The sequence below is a fragment of the Erythrolamprus reginae genome, chromosome 3, assembly GCF_031021105.1.
Source record: "Erythrolamprus reginae isolate rEryReg1 chromosome 3, rEryReg1.hap1, whole genome shotgun sequence".
Lineage (NCBI taxonomy): Eukaryota > Metazoa > Chordata > Lepidosauria > Squamata > Dipsadidae > Erythrolamprus > Erythrolamprus reginae.
This window is the reverse complement of record NC_091952.1, coordinates 231093476-231111304: the sequence shown is the minus strand read 5'-3', so window position 1 is coordinate 231111304 and position 17829 is coordinate 231093476. Positions and strand designations below refer to the sequence as shown.

The 17829-nt window shown below is 38.0% G+C and overlaps 1 protein-coding gene across 29 annotated transcripts in view; it reads right to left on the bottom strand.

Annotated features, from left to right (window-relative positions):
* Window positions 1-17829, bottom strand: part of RIMS2 (regulating synaptic membrane exocytosis 2) — a 361362-nt gene that overhangs the window by 66598 nt on the left and 276935 nt on the right. For 11 of the 29 annotated variants that reach the window (XM_070748179.1, XM_070748173.1, XM_070748176.1 and 8 more), the window contains one exon: window positions 13365-13465. The exons of the other annotated variants lie outside the window; for them this stretch is intronic. In XM_070748179.1, coding sequence (XP_070604280.1) covers window positions 13365-13465 — 101 coding nt within the window. The remainder of the gene's footprint in view (window positions 1-13364; window positions 13466-17829) is intronic. 29 annotated transcript variants of the gene reach the window in all.

Here is a 17829-nt window from a genome sequence, read left to right as displayed (position 1 = left end):
AAAAACTGCTCCACTGAGTTCAGTGTGATTTATTCCCAGATAGGTGTGTAGAGCTGCCTTCCCCAGCCAATAGTTTGCTTGCAGCTTATAATAAGTAAAATAATAAATATTAACACTAAAATTCCATTGGGGCTCAGATCGGGGATACATGAAATATTTACTTCTTCCTAAGAGGGGCATAACAGAAAATAATTGAGAAGCACTCCTCTACAGTAATGGAGTTTCAGTATTGTAAAACTAATATAGTCTTCAATGTACAACAGTTTGTTTAGTGATTGTTCAAAGTTTTAACAGCACTGCAGAAAGCAAATTATGACCTTTCCCCCACACTTTATGATCATTTCAGCATTCCCAGGGTTACATGATTAAATTCTGACAACTGGCAACTGGCTCTTATTTACGATATTTGCAGTTTCCTGAAGTCATGTGATCACCTTTTGGGACCTTCTGTCAGTCAATGGACAGCCCAGATTCATTTAACAACTGTGTTACTAATTTGACAACTACAGCGATTCAGAGATTCACTTAACAACTGTTCCAAGAAAGGGGTCATAGAATGGGGCAAAATTCACTTAACACTGTCTTGCTTAGCAACAGCAATTCTGCGCTCAATAAAATTGTCCTTTATACAGAACTACCTGTATAAAAATAAGAATTCTTTGGAAACTTAATTTGAATGATCAGATTTTCTGTGTACAGTGTTCCCTCGATTTTCGCAGGGAATGCGTTCCGAAACCGCCTGCGAAAGTCGAATTTCCACGAAGTAGAGATGCAGAAGTAAATACACTATTTTTGGCTATGAACAGTATCACAAGCCTTCCCTTAACACTTTAAACCCCGAAATTACAATTTCCCATTCCCTTAGCAACCATTTAGATTATTACTCACCATGTTTATTTATTAAAGTTTATTAAAAATATATATTTATTAAAGGCGGATGAAAGTTTGGCGATGACATATGACATCATCGGGCGGGAAAAACTGTGGTATAGGGAAAAAACCCGCGAAGTATTTTTAAATTAATATTTTTGAAAAACTGTGGTATAGACTTTTTGCGAACTTCGAACCCGCGAAAATCGAGGGAACACTGTATATAGTGCTCCAAATAAGACCAAACTTGAGATTCCATATATTATATAAACTAGTGTAGTACATCATTCCTCCTAGCAATCCTATTCAGATTTGAAAGTATTCTACAGTTTTTAAAAAAAAATAGAACTAAGACTGGCTCAAGACATTTTGCTGCTTGAGGGCAATCATGCAATTACACTGCTACATAACTATTTCACCATAATGTGGAACCAATGCCAATTAATATATATTAACACATAAATAGAAAATCCCATAAACATTTCTATTCCTACCTTACAATATTATTAAGTGACTTATTAAATAACAAACCATTTTCTTCTCACTTTTCAAGATATTCAAAAAGGAGTAGTGACTGCTCCTTCTTTAATAGAAGCATAAAAAATGGAGAAATTGCCTTTGCTTGAAGTATCACCAAATGCAGCTGGAAACAAATAATATTAAACTCAAAGACAGAAACCTTAAAATATATTTATCTGCGTGCCACATTTCTTCAAACCTGAGCCCTGAAAATTTCCAAAATATGGTAAAAACCTAGTGAAACAAACAGTAATACCTCGTCTTACGAACCTAATTGGTTCCGGAAGGAGGTTCGTAAGGCGAAAAGTTCGTAACACGAAACAATGTTTCCCATTGGAAACAATGTAAATGTGATTAATGCGTGCAAGGGGGAAAAAATCGCAAATGGCGCTCCGCTGGGCGCTGCCGCCCGGCTGTCACCTTTTAAAACAGCCAGGGGGGTTCTTGGTGTTCTCCCGAACCTGAACTTTTTGGGTTCGGGAGGCCGCCGAGAAGTGCCGCCGACCACCTGTCACCTTCTGAAACAGCCGGGGGGATTCTCGGCATTCTCCCGAACCCGAACCCGAACTTTTCGGGTTCCGGTTTGGGCGGCCGCTGAGAAGCGCTGCTGCCCACCTGTCACCTTCTGAAACAGCCGGGGGGCTTCTTGGCGTTCTCCCGAATGCCGAACTCGGACGTTCGGCAAATGTTCAGGTTCAGTTTTGGGTTCCGGAGGCCGCTGAGAAGCGCCCGGCTGTTTCCGCCATGCTGCTGAGAAGCGCTCTGGCGGAGCACCGTTTTTGCGATCCGCGGCGGTGTTTTTGGCTGATCTGGAGGTTGAAACGGAGGTGGGGAATCCCAATTGGGAATTCCATGGGCGGAGCTTTGACATCACGAAGATGTCCCTCCTGGTCGGCCGAAACGTGGCCTCCAAGAAGGACGTCTTCGTGACGTCAAAGCTCCGCCCATGGAATTCCCTATTGGGATTCCCCACCTCCGTTTCAGCTTCCAGATCAGCCAAAAACGTCGCCGCCAATTGCAAAAATGGCACTCCGTCGAGCGCCGCCACCTGGCTGTAACTTTCTGAAACAGCCGGGCGCTTCTCGGCAGCCTCCGGAACCCAAACCCGAACTTTTGCCGAACTTCCAGGTTCGGCGTTTGGGAGAATGCTGAGAAGCCCCCCGGCTGTTTTAAAAGGTGACAGCCAGGCGGCGGCGCCTAGCAGAGCGCCATTTTGTGATCTGCGGTGGGTTCGTAAGGCGAAAAAAGTTCATAAGAAGAGGCAAAAATTTTCTGAAAACCAACTGCAAATAGGGTCTGAAATTTTCAGGTCTGAAATTTAGATGGACTTATATCAGAATCTTATCACTAACTGTCAAACAATATAAAATGTTTCATTTATGGTCATAATTTTTAAAAATATGATAATGTAAAAAAGCAGCAGAAAATTGTAAGTTATATAAATTATGCTGTAGTTTTAGACAAAATGTGTACCCTGAAGTCCATGAAATCCTAGCATTCCAGCATCTGCTGTTGGAGTCTAAACTACTCTGAAAAAAATGTGAAGGCATCTCCAGGATAAATAGCATTGTGTGTCTTAGGAAAGGGCCTTTGCCAGGCCACACAAATACACCCAGCCTACAGCTGGCATAATTCATCACCCAACTCTTTATTTCAAGAAAATAAATCTATTTGGGTTTAAAATTTAGCAAAATTCCTTTCTTATTTCCATCCATAGCTGGTATGTCATAGTAAACTGTCCTGGTCCTGGTTTACCAGCAAATCATGTTTTGCTACCTTTGATTTTTGTGCTTTATTAATCATTTGTTGTTTTCATAAAAACTGATAAGTAAAATTTAGATTTCCAGAGCAAAACAATCTTATACAGCTTTTGCAGTTTGCAGAGTTGTGTTTCCAGTTTGCAGTGTTCCCTTAGTCAAGTGATTTACATTCAGATGTTTGACAACTGGTTCATATTTAAGATGGTTGCAATGTCCCGGGGTCATGTGATCATCTTTTGTGACCTTCTGACAAGCAAAGTCAATGGAGAATCCATGTTCACTTAACAACCATGTTATTAATGTAACAACTGCTGTGATTCACTTAACCAATATAACAAGAAAAGTTAAAATGGGGCAAAACTCACTTAACAATACTTGGCAACATAAATTCTGTGCTCATTTGTGGTCATACTCATTACTTAAGGATAAAGAAATAAGATAAATTACTATTCTAAATTCCAAAACATAGTTTCTCAATTCTAAACTTCCAAGTATATTTTTTAGAACACAAGAGTATATTTAGCTTAGCAATGGCATATGCTGAGAAAAAATATTCTAGAAATACATCTTTCTTCTATCTCTATTAAATTGTCTTGTATCTCCATATCTGTTCCTAAGACATCTAAATTACTTAATTTAGAACCGCCTGCTACCGCACAAATCCCAGCGACCGATAAGGTCCCACAGAGTTGGCCTTCTCCGGGTCCCATCGACTAAACAATGTCATTTGGCAGGCCCCAGGGGAAGAGCCTTCTCTGTGGCGGCCCCAGTCCTCTGGAATCAACTCCCCCCAGAGATTAGAACTACCCCCACCCTCCTTGTCTTTCGTAAATTACTCAAGACCCACCTATATCACTAGGCATGGGGGAACTGAGACACCTTCCCCAGGCTTTTATATTTTATGTTTGGTGTGTATGTGTTGTTTGGTTTTAAATGATAGGGTTTTATATGTCTTTTTCTATTTTAATGTTAAATTTGTTCCACTGTAAAATTGTTTTTATTATTGTTGTGAGCTGCCCCGAGTCTTTGGAGAGGGACGGCATACAAATCTAATAAATAATAATAATAATAATAATAATAATAATAATAATAATAATAATAATAATTATTATTATTATTATTATTATATCTTCTAAAATATTGAAAATTCCATTCGTGCATCTCTGATTAGGTATCCTATCTGCATTCTAGTTTCTTGACAAAATATTAATTGTCATTAATAATACATTCTTTATAATAACAATTTCTATGTTGATATTAATACAGGCAGAAGAAATAACCTTGAGGAACAGGACAAAGAGCCTCAACCAAGAAAACATAAAAGAAATCTGAGTAGGGGTCAGAAATGTAATTTGAGAGTGTCTTAGATATGATTTATCCCTCACATTTCAAATTTGAGTAGGATTAAGGTAAAGGGAGGGAGGAGAATGCATTGAGACTTGCAAGACTTTGTTCCTATGACCTTATAATAAAAGTAGCATCAGATACCCTAATTTTGGTTTCCAAATTTGATCTACCCTGGAGGGCTGTCAGTTGACTTTCTATTGTCCCTCTCTAGATTTTTATGATAGCCTCGGAAAGACAGCTGCAGCTAGTTATCTATTATGAATTAGGTATTTTGGAGAATATATTAGCTAAATCTTTACAGTATATATTATCCTGCAAGAAATCCTGGATAACTAATAAAATATCATCACATCAAGAACAGGAAAAAGTTGTGCCTATCATCAAAAATGAAAATTCTGGAGGCAACTTTACCAAAACATTTAAAAAATATTCTCTAACATTTTTACTAGACAAATAGTTAAATCATGGACAGGATGACCTGGCTATTAAGTTGATATGTAACTGGTTAAAAATTATAATTATAATTATAATCATCAGTGATTCCCCACCAAACCAAAGAAAATTAACAAGTAGCATAATATAAATCTAATAACATTTGTAAGGTTACTGAATCAAAACAAATTCAATATCAGATAATCACATTAATCTAAGCTAAATACCAAACAATTATAGTAAGTGGGTTCTTCTGCAAGATTCAGCCCTAACCTCTTCAACATTGTATTAATGACTTGAATTAAAGGAATCCTTATCAGATTTTCTAACAGAAATATTTTTTACAAAACTAAAATGATATTCAATAAAATTCATATTAATACCACTTTATTGTAATTCATCCAGAGAATGAGAAGTAAATTAAAATGCTGAATGTCTATGGAGATATGCTTTAGTTTAATTTCTTCCCATATAGCTACTGTGTGGCTTTCTCAAGAGAAGTCTTAAATGAATGCCAGTTTCCCCAAAACTAATCTTGTTCAGCCAGTTTAGCCTAAAATTCTGCTTATAACAATGTGATAACAACTGATTCTATTTATATACAGTACAAGTGAAAATGTTCTGCTTTTCATTTTATGAAACTATTATTTCCAATGTCCAAACAAAAGAAATATAAGAAAATACTTTACAAAATAGAACAGAATTTCTAAACTAAAAGAACTAAAAAAAACACATCTTGGAAGAAGGCAAAGATAAGACATTTTTGTATTATTGCCAAGAAAACTATATTTAGCATTTCTATACATATGAGGGTTGCAACTATCTTTTCTGAAAGAGCAATTTTATTCATTTACTTTGTTGCACCTGTATGAGTAGAAATGCATAGAACCATAACCCTCACAGCCATAATTTGCATGCAGATTTGGTAATTTTTACAGTAGAAACCTGTTTTATACTCTTCTATTTTTGCTCAGAAGCATTTATTAGAATATAAAAAAATAGGGTTAGAAGGAACCTTGGAGGTCTTCCAATGCAACCCCCTGCAAAGGTAGGAGATGCTTTACCGTTCTGGAAAAATTTCCAGTCTCCTCTTAAAAATCTCCAATGATAATACATCCACAACTTCTGGAGGCAAGTCATTCCACTGATAAATGGTTCACTATTTATTTATTAAATTCACATGCTACCTTCTGGAGGCATAGAAAGTCTAGAAGATTTTTGATCTGTTTAGATGGAATATAAATAGAGATCTCAAATTTAAAAGTCAGTTAAAATAAAATGGATTTAGATGGAGAGAAAGGAAGCAAAATAGGGAGAAGATGGAGTGTTATCTTTAGACATGTCCAAAATTCACACATCCATTGGGGGCCCAGACTAGGTGACCTAGCCATGTTTCAAGCCTTCTTGGAAGGCCAATAGGATGGGCACATATCTCACCTAAGGAGCCATGATGTTCCAGAGGGTGGGAGACATGGCAGAAAAGGCTCTTCTTCTAGACAGCGCCAGCTGAAATTCATTGACCAATAGAGGCTAAAGCATGTTCCTTCTGCTGGAGGGGATGGTATAGTTCCATTATGGCTAGCTACCATGTTCCCCCCAAAATAAGACACTGTCATATATTTTTTTGACATCCAAAATATGGCTTTGGCCTTATTATCGAGGGAGTCTTATTATTTTCGGGGTTCAAGAGGCAGGGGGGGCTGCGAGACTTACATCTTACTGGAGTCTGGCATCAATTGACAAAATTGAACGGGTCCAAAGACGGGCTACAAGAATGGTGGAAGGTCTTAAGCATAAAACGTATCAGCAAAGACTTAATGAACTCAATCTGTATAGTCTGGAGGACAGAAGGAAAAGGGGGGACGTGATCAAAACATTTAAATATGTTAAAGGGTTAAATAAGGTCCAGGAGGGAAGTGTTTTTAATAGGAAAGTGAACACAAGAACAAGGGGACACAATCTGAAGTTAGTTGAGGGAAAGATCAAAAGCAACATGAGAAAATATTATTTTACTGAAAGAGTAGTAGATCCTTGGAACAAACTTCCAGCAGACGTGGTAGATAAATCCACAGTAACTGAATTTAAACATGCCTGGGATAAACACCTATCCATCCTAAGATAAAATACAGAAAATAGTATAAGGGCAGACTAGATGGACCATGAGGTCTTTTTCTGCCGTCAGTCTTCTATGTTTCTATGTTTCTATCTCTCAGCTTGTCTGTGCAGGGAAACATCTTGCAAAGTACAGAAAAACTTCTCGCTGCGAGAAGTGGTTAATTGCTTGCCCTCTCAAGCAATATTTTTTTCTCCAACGTGCTTCCCTGGATACTATGAGGAACGTGACAGATCTGCAACTCTCAGGTATGGCAGGATGCATGACTTGCTTCTCCCCTGCCCCACCTGCCACCTCTCTCGATAAAGAGACGGCAGGGAAGGGAAGCAGATAGGCTGCTGTTGCCATTGGGTCGGGGTGGGATGAGCAGTAGGCCAATGATGCACCTTGCGCCCCACTCCTTGCCGTGGATAGTGAGGTGTGTTGCTGGCCTGCCTCTCATTTGGCTGCTGCAATGAGTGGGTCAAGAGGCACGTCAATGACCTGCCACTCATTCTGCCATGGCAAGGAGTGGACACGAGGCGCATTGCTCGCCTGCAACTCTTTTTGCACGGCCACTCTTTTTGCACGGCCAATAGGGCTGGTGGAGTGCATGTGACACGCACCTGTGAAAATGGCTGGGACCAGCTGCACATACCTTTTAGTAGTTGGAAGGGACTTCTTTTGAGGCAGGGCTTATTTCAGTGCATCTCTGAAAAGCCTGATTGAGCTTATTACGGGGACATGTTTTATTTTTGGGGAAACACAGTAGTTCCTCAGATAGGCTGGACCCACAGATACCTTGAATTGGATTTAGAAGCAAACTGGAAACCAGTATAGCTTGTAGAACAGCAGTGTAATATGGGCCTAGAGGCTTCAAGAACTGTCTAAACAGCTGTGTTTTGCACCAACAGAAGCTTCTGAATACTCTTCGAGAGTAGTTCCTTCTAAAGTGCATTGAAGTAGCCCAAATGGTTTTAGTGAGTGCATGGACTCCCAATCCAGGAAAGGGTGCAGCTGGGATACAACACCCACAAAAGCTTCCCTAGCCATGACTGCCACCTGCTCATTGAACAAGAATCATGAGTCCAGGAGAATCTCCAAATTACACACCAAATCTATCTGAGATACTGCAACCCCATCCAGAACTGAATGTCAAAGTCCTAGAACCCCAAGCTCCACACACCCAGAGGCACTCAGTCTCAAGAGGGGTCAACTGAAGTCTGTTGTCCCCCATGCAGAGCCTACCACCCTGCAGGCCTTCTGAGAGGGCAGCAACAACAACACTTGGGCCACTCAGGATGGAGATGTAAATTTGAGTATCATCAGCATACTAATGGAAACTTATTCCAGAATGATCTCACCCAGTGGCTTCATGTGGATGTTAAAAAGGAGTGGAGGGGATATCAAGCCCTGTGGACACCACAAAAGATGCCTGTGGACTGGAACACTCATTCCCTGTCAACACTGATTGGGACCAAGAAAGGAGTCAAAGTAACACAAGACACTGCAATCCAACATCACAATTCATAGCCAGCCCAAAAGGGTTCCATAGTTAATGGTATCAAAGGCTGCTGAGAAGTCAAAGTGAGTAAGGATGGATTCATTATCTCATGCTACTTTCACTAGAAATCATCCATTGCAACCAATGCTGTTTCTGTCCTATAAATGGGCTTAAAATCTGACAAGGAGAGATCCAGATAACCCCTTTCATCCAGGACCCTCTTAAGATATCATGTAAGCAGTGTCCCTACCATCTTCCCTAAAGTGGAAGGTGGGAGGCTGGATGGACATTTTTGAGGAGAGGCAAACCAGGGCATCTTTTAAAAAATCCCAGAAACACCCTCTCTGTAGTGAAGAATTTGTCAGTGCCTGAACCTGCCATCATCCATGACTTTCGCCAAATTGACACATGGTTGTACTGAGAACCCTGCTGTCCCAAGAGAGACTGGGTGATCTTGGGTAGGGAAAGCAAGTAGGATGCTTGGCTGCATAGCTAGAGGTATAACAAGCAGGAAAAGGGAGATTATGATCCCGCTATATAGAATGCTGGTGAGACCACATTTGGAATACTGTGTTCAGTTCTGGAGACCTCACCTACAAAAAGATATTGACAAAATTGAACGGGTCCAAAGACAGGCTACAAGAATGGTGGAAGGTCTTAAGCATAAAACGTATCAGGAAAGACTTCATGAACTCAATCTGTATAGTCTGGAGGACAGAAGGAAAAGGGGGGACATGATCGAAACATTTAAATATATTAAAGGGTTAAATAAGGTCCAGGAGGGAAGTATTTTTAATAGGAAAGTGAACACAAGAACAAGGGGACACAATCTGAAGTTAGTTGGGGGAAAGGTCAAAAGCAATATGAGAAAATATTATTTTACTGAAAGAGTAGTAGATCCTTGGAACAAACTTCCAGCAGACGTGGTAGATAAATCCACAGTAACTGAATTTAAACATGCCTGGGATAAACATATATCCATCCTAAGATAAAATACAGAAAATAGTATAAGGGCAGACTAGATGGACCATGAGGTCTTTTTCTACCGTCAGACTTCTATGTTTCTATGTTTGAACAGGGCCACTGGGCAGTAGTTTTCAGGCATAATAAGAGTGAAATAATAATGGTGTTTCACTGCTCTTACTGCCTTGAAGTAGGGCTTAATTGCATCACTAAATCATGTCCAGTCAGATTCATCCCTTGTTTTCCTCTAACAGCACTCTAGACGTCTCTTAGTTCTTTTCAGAACTCATAGTTCCTCCATGATACATCCAATTTTTTTTTCACATAAAAGTCAGCAGAATTGCAGTTTTAGCAATAAACCAGCCACCAGATTTTGCTCTTGCTAAAATAAATGTAATCCTGGTATTACTTTATATGCTATCCTTACCTCATGCATAAGTAAAGAACAACATCTTTCATGTTAATTCATTAAATTTGATTAACATATGCTGGCAAAATATGTCTAATTTAAATCAATCGATTTAATTTCTTAAATTAAATACCCACACTTTTTTTTAAAAAAAATGTGCTCCTAAACAGATTAGATATATGATTGCAGAAGAAGCAAATTCAGGTTTAGCAAACAAATACAGTTGTAAACAATGTATGCTATAGATTGGGATAATGATTCAGTCCATAAATGTCAGATACGTAATAATTCATTCTAAATATTTTTCATCATATATATATTCCATCATGGCATGTATATATAACCAAATGTCTGGCTAGGCCACAGGGTACAGTAGGACTTGGAATCTCTAACAATCTCTGAATGACATTTGGCTATGGAAGTGGGTCAGGAATGAAAAATATTATTTTTATTATTTATTATTATTTATTGGATTTGTATGCCGCCCCACTCCGCAGACTCGGGGCGGCTAACAACAATGATAAAAACAGTATGTAGAAATCCAATTAATAAAACAACTAAAAACCTTTATAATAAAACTAAACATACACACAAACATACCATGCATAACTTGTAATGGCCTAGGGGGAAGGAATATCTTAACTCCCCCTGGCGGCATAAATGAGTCTTGAGTAGTTTACGAAAGGCAGGGAGGGTGGGGGCAGTTCTAATCTCCGGGGGGAGTTGGTTCCAGAGGGCCGGGGCCGCCACAGAGAAGGCTCTTCCCCTGGGGCCCGCCAAACGACATTGTTTAGTCGACGGGACCCGGAGAAGGCCAACTCTGTGGGACCTTATCGGTCGATGGGATTCGTGCGGTAGCAGGCGGTTCCGGAGGTAATCTGGTCCCATGCCATGTAGGGCTTTAAAGGTCATGACCAACACTTTGAATTGTGACCGGAAACTGATCGGCAGCCAATGCAAGCCATGGAGTGTTGAAGAAACGTGGGCGAATCTTGGAAGTCCCACGACGGCTCTCACGGCTGCGTTCTGCACAATCTGAAGTTTCCGAACACTTTTCAAAGGTATGTTGTGATGTCAGGATATAATCAGGAAAGGCTCAGGAATTATGACATTATATTTTCATTTTTTCATCATCAAAGTATATAGAAGTCATCTATGATAGGGTCTTTGCTCAAAGTGATAGAAGTAGTATTAGCTTCATCCACTGCAAAGACTGAATTATTACTACTTTATATTTTATGTGCAAAATGTGTATACCTAAAAAAATGTATATTTCGTTTCTGCGTATACAACTTATGAGTTAAGACACTTTTATAATATTTGAGAGTTAAGCTTTGTAAAAGATATGCATATGAGTGTGCATGTACAAGAATATGAGAATATTGAAGCTTGTAACTTTCATGCATATGCAATGTAATCAGTCAATGCTCAAATGTTTAATCATCCAATATATCCTACAAAACTCGAATCCACACTATCTACCATGTTTTTGGAGTATAAGATGCACCTTTCTTCCCTCTAAAAGAGGCTGAAAATTGGGTGCGTATTACACTCTGAATGTAGCTTTTTCAAAGCTTTTTTCCAGCCCTGAGGAGGTGATAACAATCTTCCAGTTCGCAGGATTTTTTCATTGCTGCTCCGTCCCAAAAAGTTTTTTTCAGCCCTAACCAGAGGATAAAATAATGTGCTGAAGCTGACCGGACTAAGGACGCTAGCCAGATGAATACCTGGTACATAGATACCCCCACCCCATTTTTCTCCCCCCAAACTAAAGTGCAACTTATACTCTGAAAAAAATTGATAATATTAATTTAATGTAGAAGAGTTTAATAATCTTAATGAGACCAGAACCTTAGTTCAACAACAACAAAGCAAAACAACAGGCCATCTTAAAAGAAGACTAAAACTGTCAAGCCCAAAATGATACTTGCCAATTCTTATTGTTTCATACCAATAGACAAAATTTTGTCATAGTAAGAAGACTTTACTATCCGTATTTATGATATGAAAAGGCTCTCTGAACATCCAAACACCCAAAGTAGCTCACGATAAAAACATACTGAAAGGTGTAATCGTAAAAACAAACCCCCAGCAAGTTATCAATGCTAATAGTCATACTTCATAAAATAATTGCATGTTTCATAGCAAGATATGTGGTTGTTTTAAGCAAACACTGTATATATAATGTCAGCTACAAATAATTTGTCCCGACATTTCTAAGATCATAATGAATATAAGGAAAACATTTGCTCATTATTGCCACATGATGAACAGTCAAATAGCGCACTAATGTAATAACAATATATCCATCTTTTTTTTAAAAAAAAACAATCAAATTAGATGAATAAGCAGGACATAGCGTAACATTGTTTGACTAATGTTTATTCAGGGTTAGGTTTTGTCTTCAAACAGCAAGGATAATACTATCAGCCAATCATTCTATACAGAATTCAACAAAAACTATCTGTAGGATTGTACAGAGCTTTGGATTGTGTTACAAAATGGTGTTGCAGAATGTATCAGGCACAAATATAGCAACTCCTTCAAGAAAATATGTCTTTTCCTAGAATTTTGAGGCAGTTGCATAGTTATAGGCTTCCTGGGGCAAATGTAGCTCTTCCAAAGAGCTAAGGAATTGAATTGCTCTGCATTTATTTTAATGGATGCCAAAGTAAATCCATATGCATTGGAGTAACTAAGCACACCTCATATTTATGTCCAGATAGTAATAATCTGCTCACATCTGCAATACTATATTCTAATATATTACACAAAGGACTGAATCTTGAAGCCCTTAATTACAAAAAGATTGCAAAATTACAAAAAGAAGGTTCCAAGATATTTCTACACACAAGGGTAAAGAATGGAGTATAAGATTTTAACATTAATTTCAAATATTTATTTCATCATCATTTGTGGGCTCCTAAATTCCTGGCTGATTGCGGCACCACAATATTAATTTGACATTTAATACTTTTAAAATGGACATTTGTTTAACATTCCTGGTAACTTCTAATCTTGGTAAACTAGTTCTTATTCTCATAGAATCACAATGAATTTGGCACAATTATTGATTCAAAAATGATTCAGAATCTTTTAGCTCTAGCTATGTACATTCCCATGGGAGTTAATACTACTGCTATAGACTGTCTTGCCTTTTATACTTTTTGCAGAAAGCACTTTTTCAGGGCATAGAAGGAAAGTGAGAAAGAGAACAAAACTGTAGACCACTCTCTTAATCCTTTTATAATCTTTGACCTTTGTAAGGGTTTTTCTAGAAGCTTAGGTAAGGGAAAAGGAAACAGTTGAAAAGAATTCTTGTCTAATTAACTTTCCAGTATAAACATGCATATCAGCATTGAATTCTTAATTAAATATGCTATCCATGAGACAATGACTAACATCTTACTACCTCCGCAAGTCAGACAATTACATATTTTGCTGTTTTTCAAAACAAAATGCCCTTGCCTTGGAATGATAATCTTGTTCCAGCCTGGAATCTGATCCTGCCACATGTTTGTACTTGTTCGTTTTCATTTGACGATTTCTCTCTTCAATATCCAGAGTACCTGTCAAATTCAAAATAAAACATGAATGTGTAATTCCAAACCAGTTTTAGAATTCTTAATCAAGATGGAGAACATTTAAGAATTGTTCACAAATAACTTAAAAATTAAAGCTATAATTTTGTTTGTGATAAGTACGACAACTTCATTGGGCAAAATATCAAAAGACCATTATGAATGTACCGTAACTGTTTTAATTTCAACCAAGTAAGTTATAATATTTTAATTGCACACAAATTACCAAAGGGGGAGAGTCAACATCTTTTTACAAAAAGAACATATTAAAAACAGACAATTTTGAAATGAGTAACATATAATATCTACTATTCATCTATATTCTTTTATACATAATAGAGCAACAATGTAGGCCTGGGTAGTTTAACTGTAAAGTGAGTAGGTATTTCTATTATTTAAAATGCATTGGATTCTGTTATTTATGCATTAAATCACTGATGCAATGACCTACTAAACATGGGTAATAATTCTGATAGCATGACTCTTGGAGGTATTCAGAGCTCTTAAAAAAACTAGATGGTATCTGAAGAATTCCCCAAATTGTCTTTTTAAAGATATTATATTCCTGAGATTTTTTTTGAGATCATCAAATCTCACAAAATTTGCCTGTTCTTATGTGAACTTAAGGATACCAATCAAAATGCTGAGAAATTTTGGCTGGATTCTTTTTGAGATTTTTTTCCTTATAATGTACACCTTTATTTTTACTTTTTTTCTGCCCAGTAACTGACAGATTTGACAGTTTCTGATATGGAACATGCTAGTATGTCATGAATTATACACGTACCATTTGCAAAATCTTTAAAAAATATGTTGACTTTAATTTTCTAGAACTACTTCTTTAAGGACGAAACCTCTAAGCAGAAAATGACCTCCTCTCCCCTACCCTACTTCAGCTTATAAATAATATTTGGGATCAAATGTCAAACCAAGCAGGTGTAAGATAATATTTTGCAGGAAATGCTAACAAAAAGATGCAACAAAATGACTACTTTAGCCATATCATACAATTAACAGTTCTAGTCCAAGATTAAAGAAACAACATTACATAGTGTTTGCTATGACTTATACAGTACTCTGTGGTAGCATAGAGCAACAAAACCACAACAGGCTTTGTGAACTCTACAAACAACATCAAAACTGAAATCTGTGAAAAGCAAGAGAGAACAAACAGATGAGGACATTTTTTCAAAATACAGTGTTCCCTCGATTTCTGCGGGGGATGCGTTCCAAGACCGCCCGCGAAAGTCGAATTTCTGCGAAGTAGAGATGCGGAAGTAAATACACCATTTTTGGCTATGGACAGTATCACAAGCCATCCCTTAACACTTTAAACCCCTAAATTTCCATTTCCCATTCCCTTAACAACCATTTACTCACCATTATTACTGGTACTCACCATTGAATAAGACACTTAGTGATCCTGATATTTATAAACATAATTAATTATTAACAATAATTATTTTTTTGTTATTTATTTGCAAAAATTATTAGTTTGGCGATGACATATGATGTCATTGGGTGGGAAAACCCGTGGTATAGGGAAAAAAACCATGAAGTATTTTTTAATTAATATTTTTTGAAAAACCGTGGTATAGGCTATTCACGAAGTTCGAACCCGCGAAAATCGAGGGAACACTGTAGACTCCTTTTTTCCAAACCATTAAACAAATATAGGAAATGCTGAACTACACCCAGTATTCAGTCATTGTAATTAAGAGAACTGCACATGTAATTTGCATATCAATCACAACTGAGCTCAGCACAATGTTTTTAAAAATACGTGTGCATAAATTAATAAACAGGACAACAGAATGAGGTCAAAGTTTTCAGAGGTAATATTAACTTTTAGAGGTGAATTGTATGATTGTAAAATATAAAATGAATAGTGGGGTTTTCTTCTGAGACTAGAATAAACATTGTAAAACATCTTTTGTGACATTATAGACAGATAATTAAAACAATGACATTATGGTTTTTAAAGATCATAGATGATTTACCCAGTTCTTGTTCTAGCTGAGTTATTACCTTGGCTGCCCTTCTCTTTATCTTTTCTACTTATAAAGGTATATTAAAGGTATATTATAGTTAAATTTGATTATATATCAATTTTGTAAAAAGACATTAGAATATTGGCAGTTTCAAATTTTCCTTTAATAAACCCCCATATTTTCCCGTTTTAAATACATTTAATGAAGCCATTACTTCATTAAATTTTATCAGTTAAATGGTGGATTAGTTTTCTTGTGTATCATCACTAATTCAAATTCACCAGTGCTTGTAGAACAATTATTTTAGAAGGGCAACTGAATCAAAACCAATGACCACAGTTAATGGCACCTTGAGTACTAATTTATTATCACATACACTTTTAAGGGTCACAGTGCATCTAGTGATAACTTTCTTAATCTTTAGAGATGAATTATTATTGTTTTATACAAATTAAGTTGATTCCCCCTCCCATGCCCCTTGGTGCATATCTTTAGGGATTTGCTTACAATAAATCATTTGCCCTTTTAAATACACTCCTATAATTTAGGGGAAATATTTTGGCAGAGTTTGTTATATCTTTGTTTTAATTATCCTATATAATTAGCATCATTATCAAATGGGGACATCATCTGTAAATCCATATATTGATGTTAAAATCTGTAGTATCTAAATGCTGTAAATATAAAAAAACCAGAATGAAAATAAACAAACCATGTAATCTTAAATGATTGATTTATGTTGCATATCAACGTTATAAGGATCCCAGTTACACTGTATGGGAATTCTAGCTTATGGGCATGTTTCATAGTTAAAATATAAACTGCTGATGTTTTATTTCTTTAAGGCGGTGATTTAATCTTAAAAATCAATGACCCACCAAATGGCAGCTATCATTGCGGTGGAGGTGGAAAAACACACAGACACAGTAGCTGGGCTTAATGGGTCACTTTATTAAATTATTACTTAATAAACCTGCAGAGGTGAAAATCAAAACGGGGCAGAAACCCTTACCAAAACCTTTCTAAGCAACTACTGGGTGAAAGCTCCTTGCTTAGGCGAAGGGAGGGGCTCCTTCCCATCTCCCCCGCCCTATGCCATGCCTCATGGCGTGTGGGATGGCATGTCCCCAGTCCCTGGGAGGCTCTGGCCAGCGAGCCCCAAGGATGCCCCCTCTCCAGCACCCAGGCCGGCTCAGCACCGAAGCTCTGGCAAGTGGCCGTCCATCACCTTACAAAAGGTGCCCTAAAGGAGATCACATGGTTGCTGCTAACACCCATATCCGCCCCTTCCTGACCCCAATGACCAAGAGAAGCTTAGCCAAATTGATAGCTGAATTGATTCACTAGTTGGAAGGACACCCCTTTATTTTTTAAAATAAAACACCCCCTCCTAACTGGACCCCTCTTCATACCCAGTGTGGAATAGGCAAAAAAGTGGCCATGCGAGCCCAAATGCTTGACCACAAAAAATTCCTACTCAACCCTGAAGGCCTCAACCCTGAAGGCCTCAACCCTCACCGGCACACTGCGAACAAAGGGAGGGCAGGTGAGTGTCCTTTCTTCCTCAGTGGCAACAGGAAAAGAGGGGCAGTGATGGAGGAGGCCTCCTTAAATACCCCCCTCACCGCCAGTGTTCCCTCTAATTTTTTGGGGGGATGGGTGGGCGGAAAAGTATAGTGTCTGAGCGGCAGTCCCTTCGGGACTGGGCGGCACAGAAATAATAAATAAATAAATAAATAAACAAATAAACAAATAAACAAACAAACAAAAACCCACCCTGTTTTGCCTCAGAGAATTTCAAAATAAAATACTGTACTGTGTGTCTATAACAGTGAGCTCATAATAGGGCAACTCTATCAATATCAAAATGCCACTTAAATAGTTGAGCTAGTTTCAAACTAGATTTTGATTTTCTTTCTCTCTTCCTTACTCCCATTCTTTTTCTTTCTCTTTCCCTTCCTCTCTTTTTTCTATCTGTTTCTCTCTCTTCCTCTCTTCCTCTCTCTCTCCTTCCCTCTCACTCTTTCCCTCTCGGCTTCTGGGCAGGTTTGGAAAACTCTGAGTTGATGATGATTTTTAAGTGAGCGATTGCTCACTGCTCAGCTTAGGGGGAACTATGCTCACCGCCCTGCCCCAGGCACTTTCTGTACAAGTGCCCACGGCACAATGCCTCCTGGGCGATCTCGCTCCGTTCTGTGAGATTGCCCCAACACCCCGCCCTCAAGATGGCGGCCTCTGTGTGCTCCGGCCCCACCGCCAATGCAGGTAAGCCACCGACAGTCCCTTCCATCACATTTGTAAAACATAAAGATTATAAAAATTACATTACTATAATGATTTAAAAAAATGATATATAACATA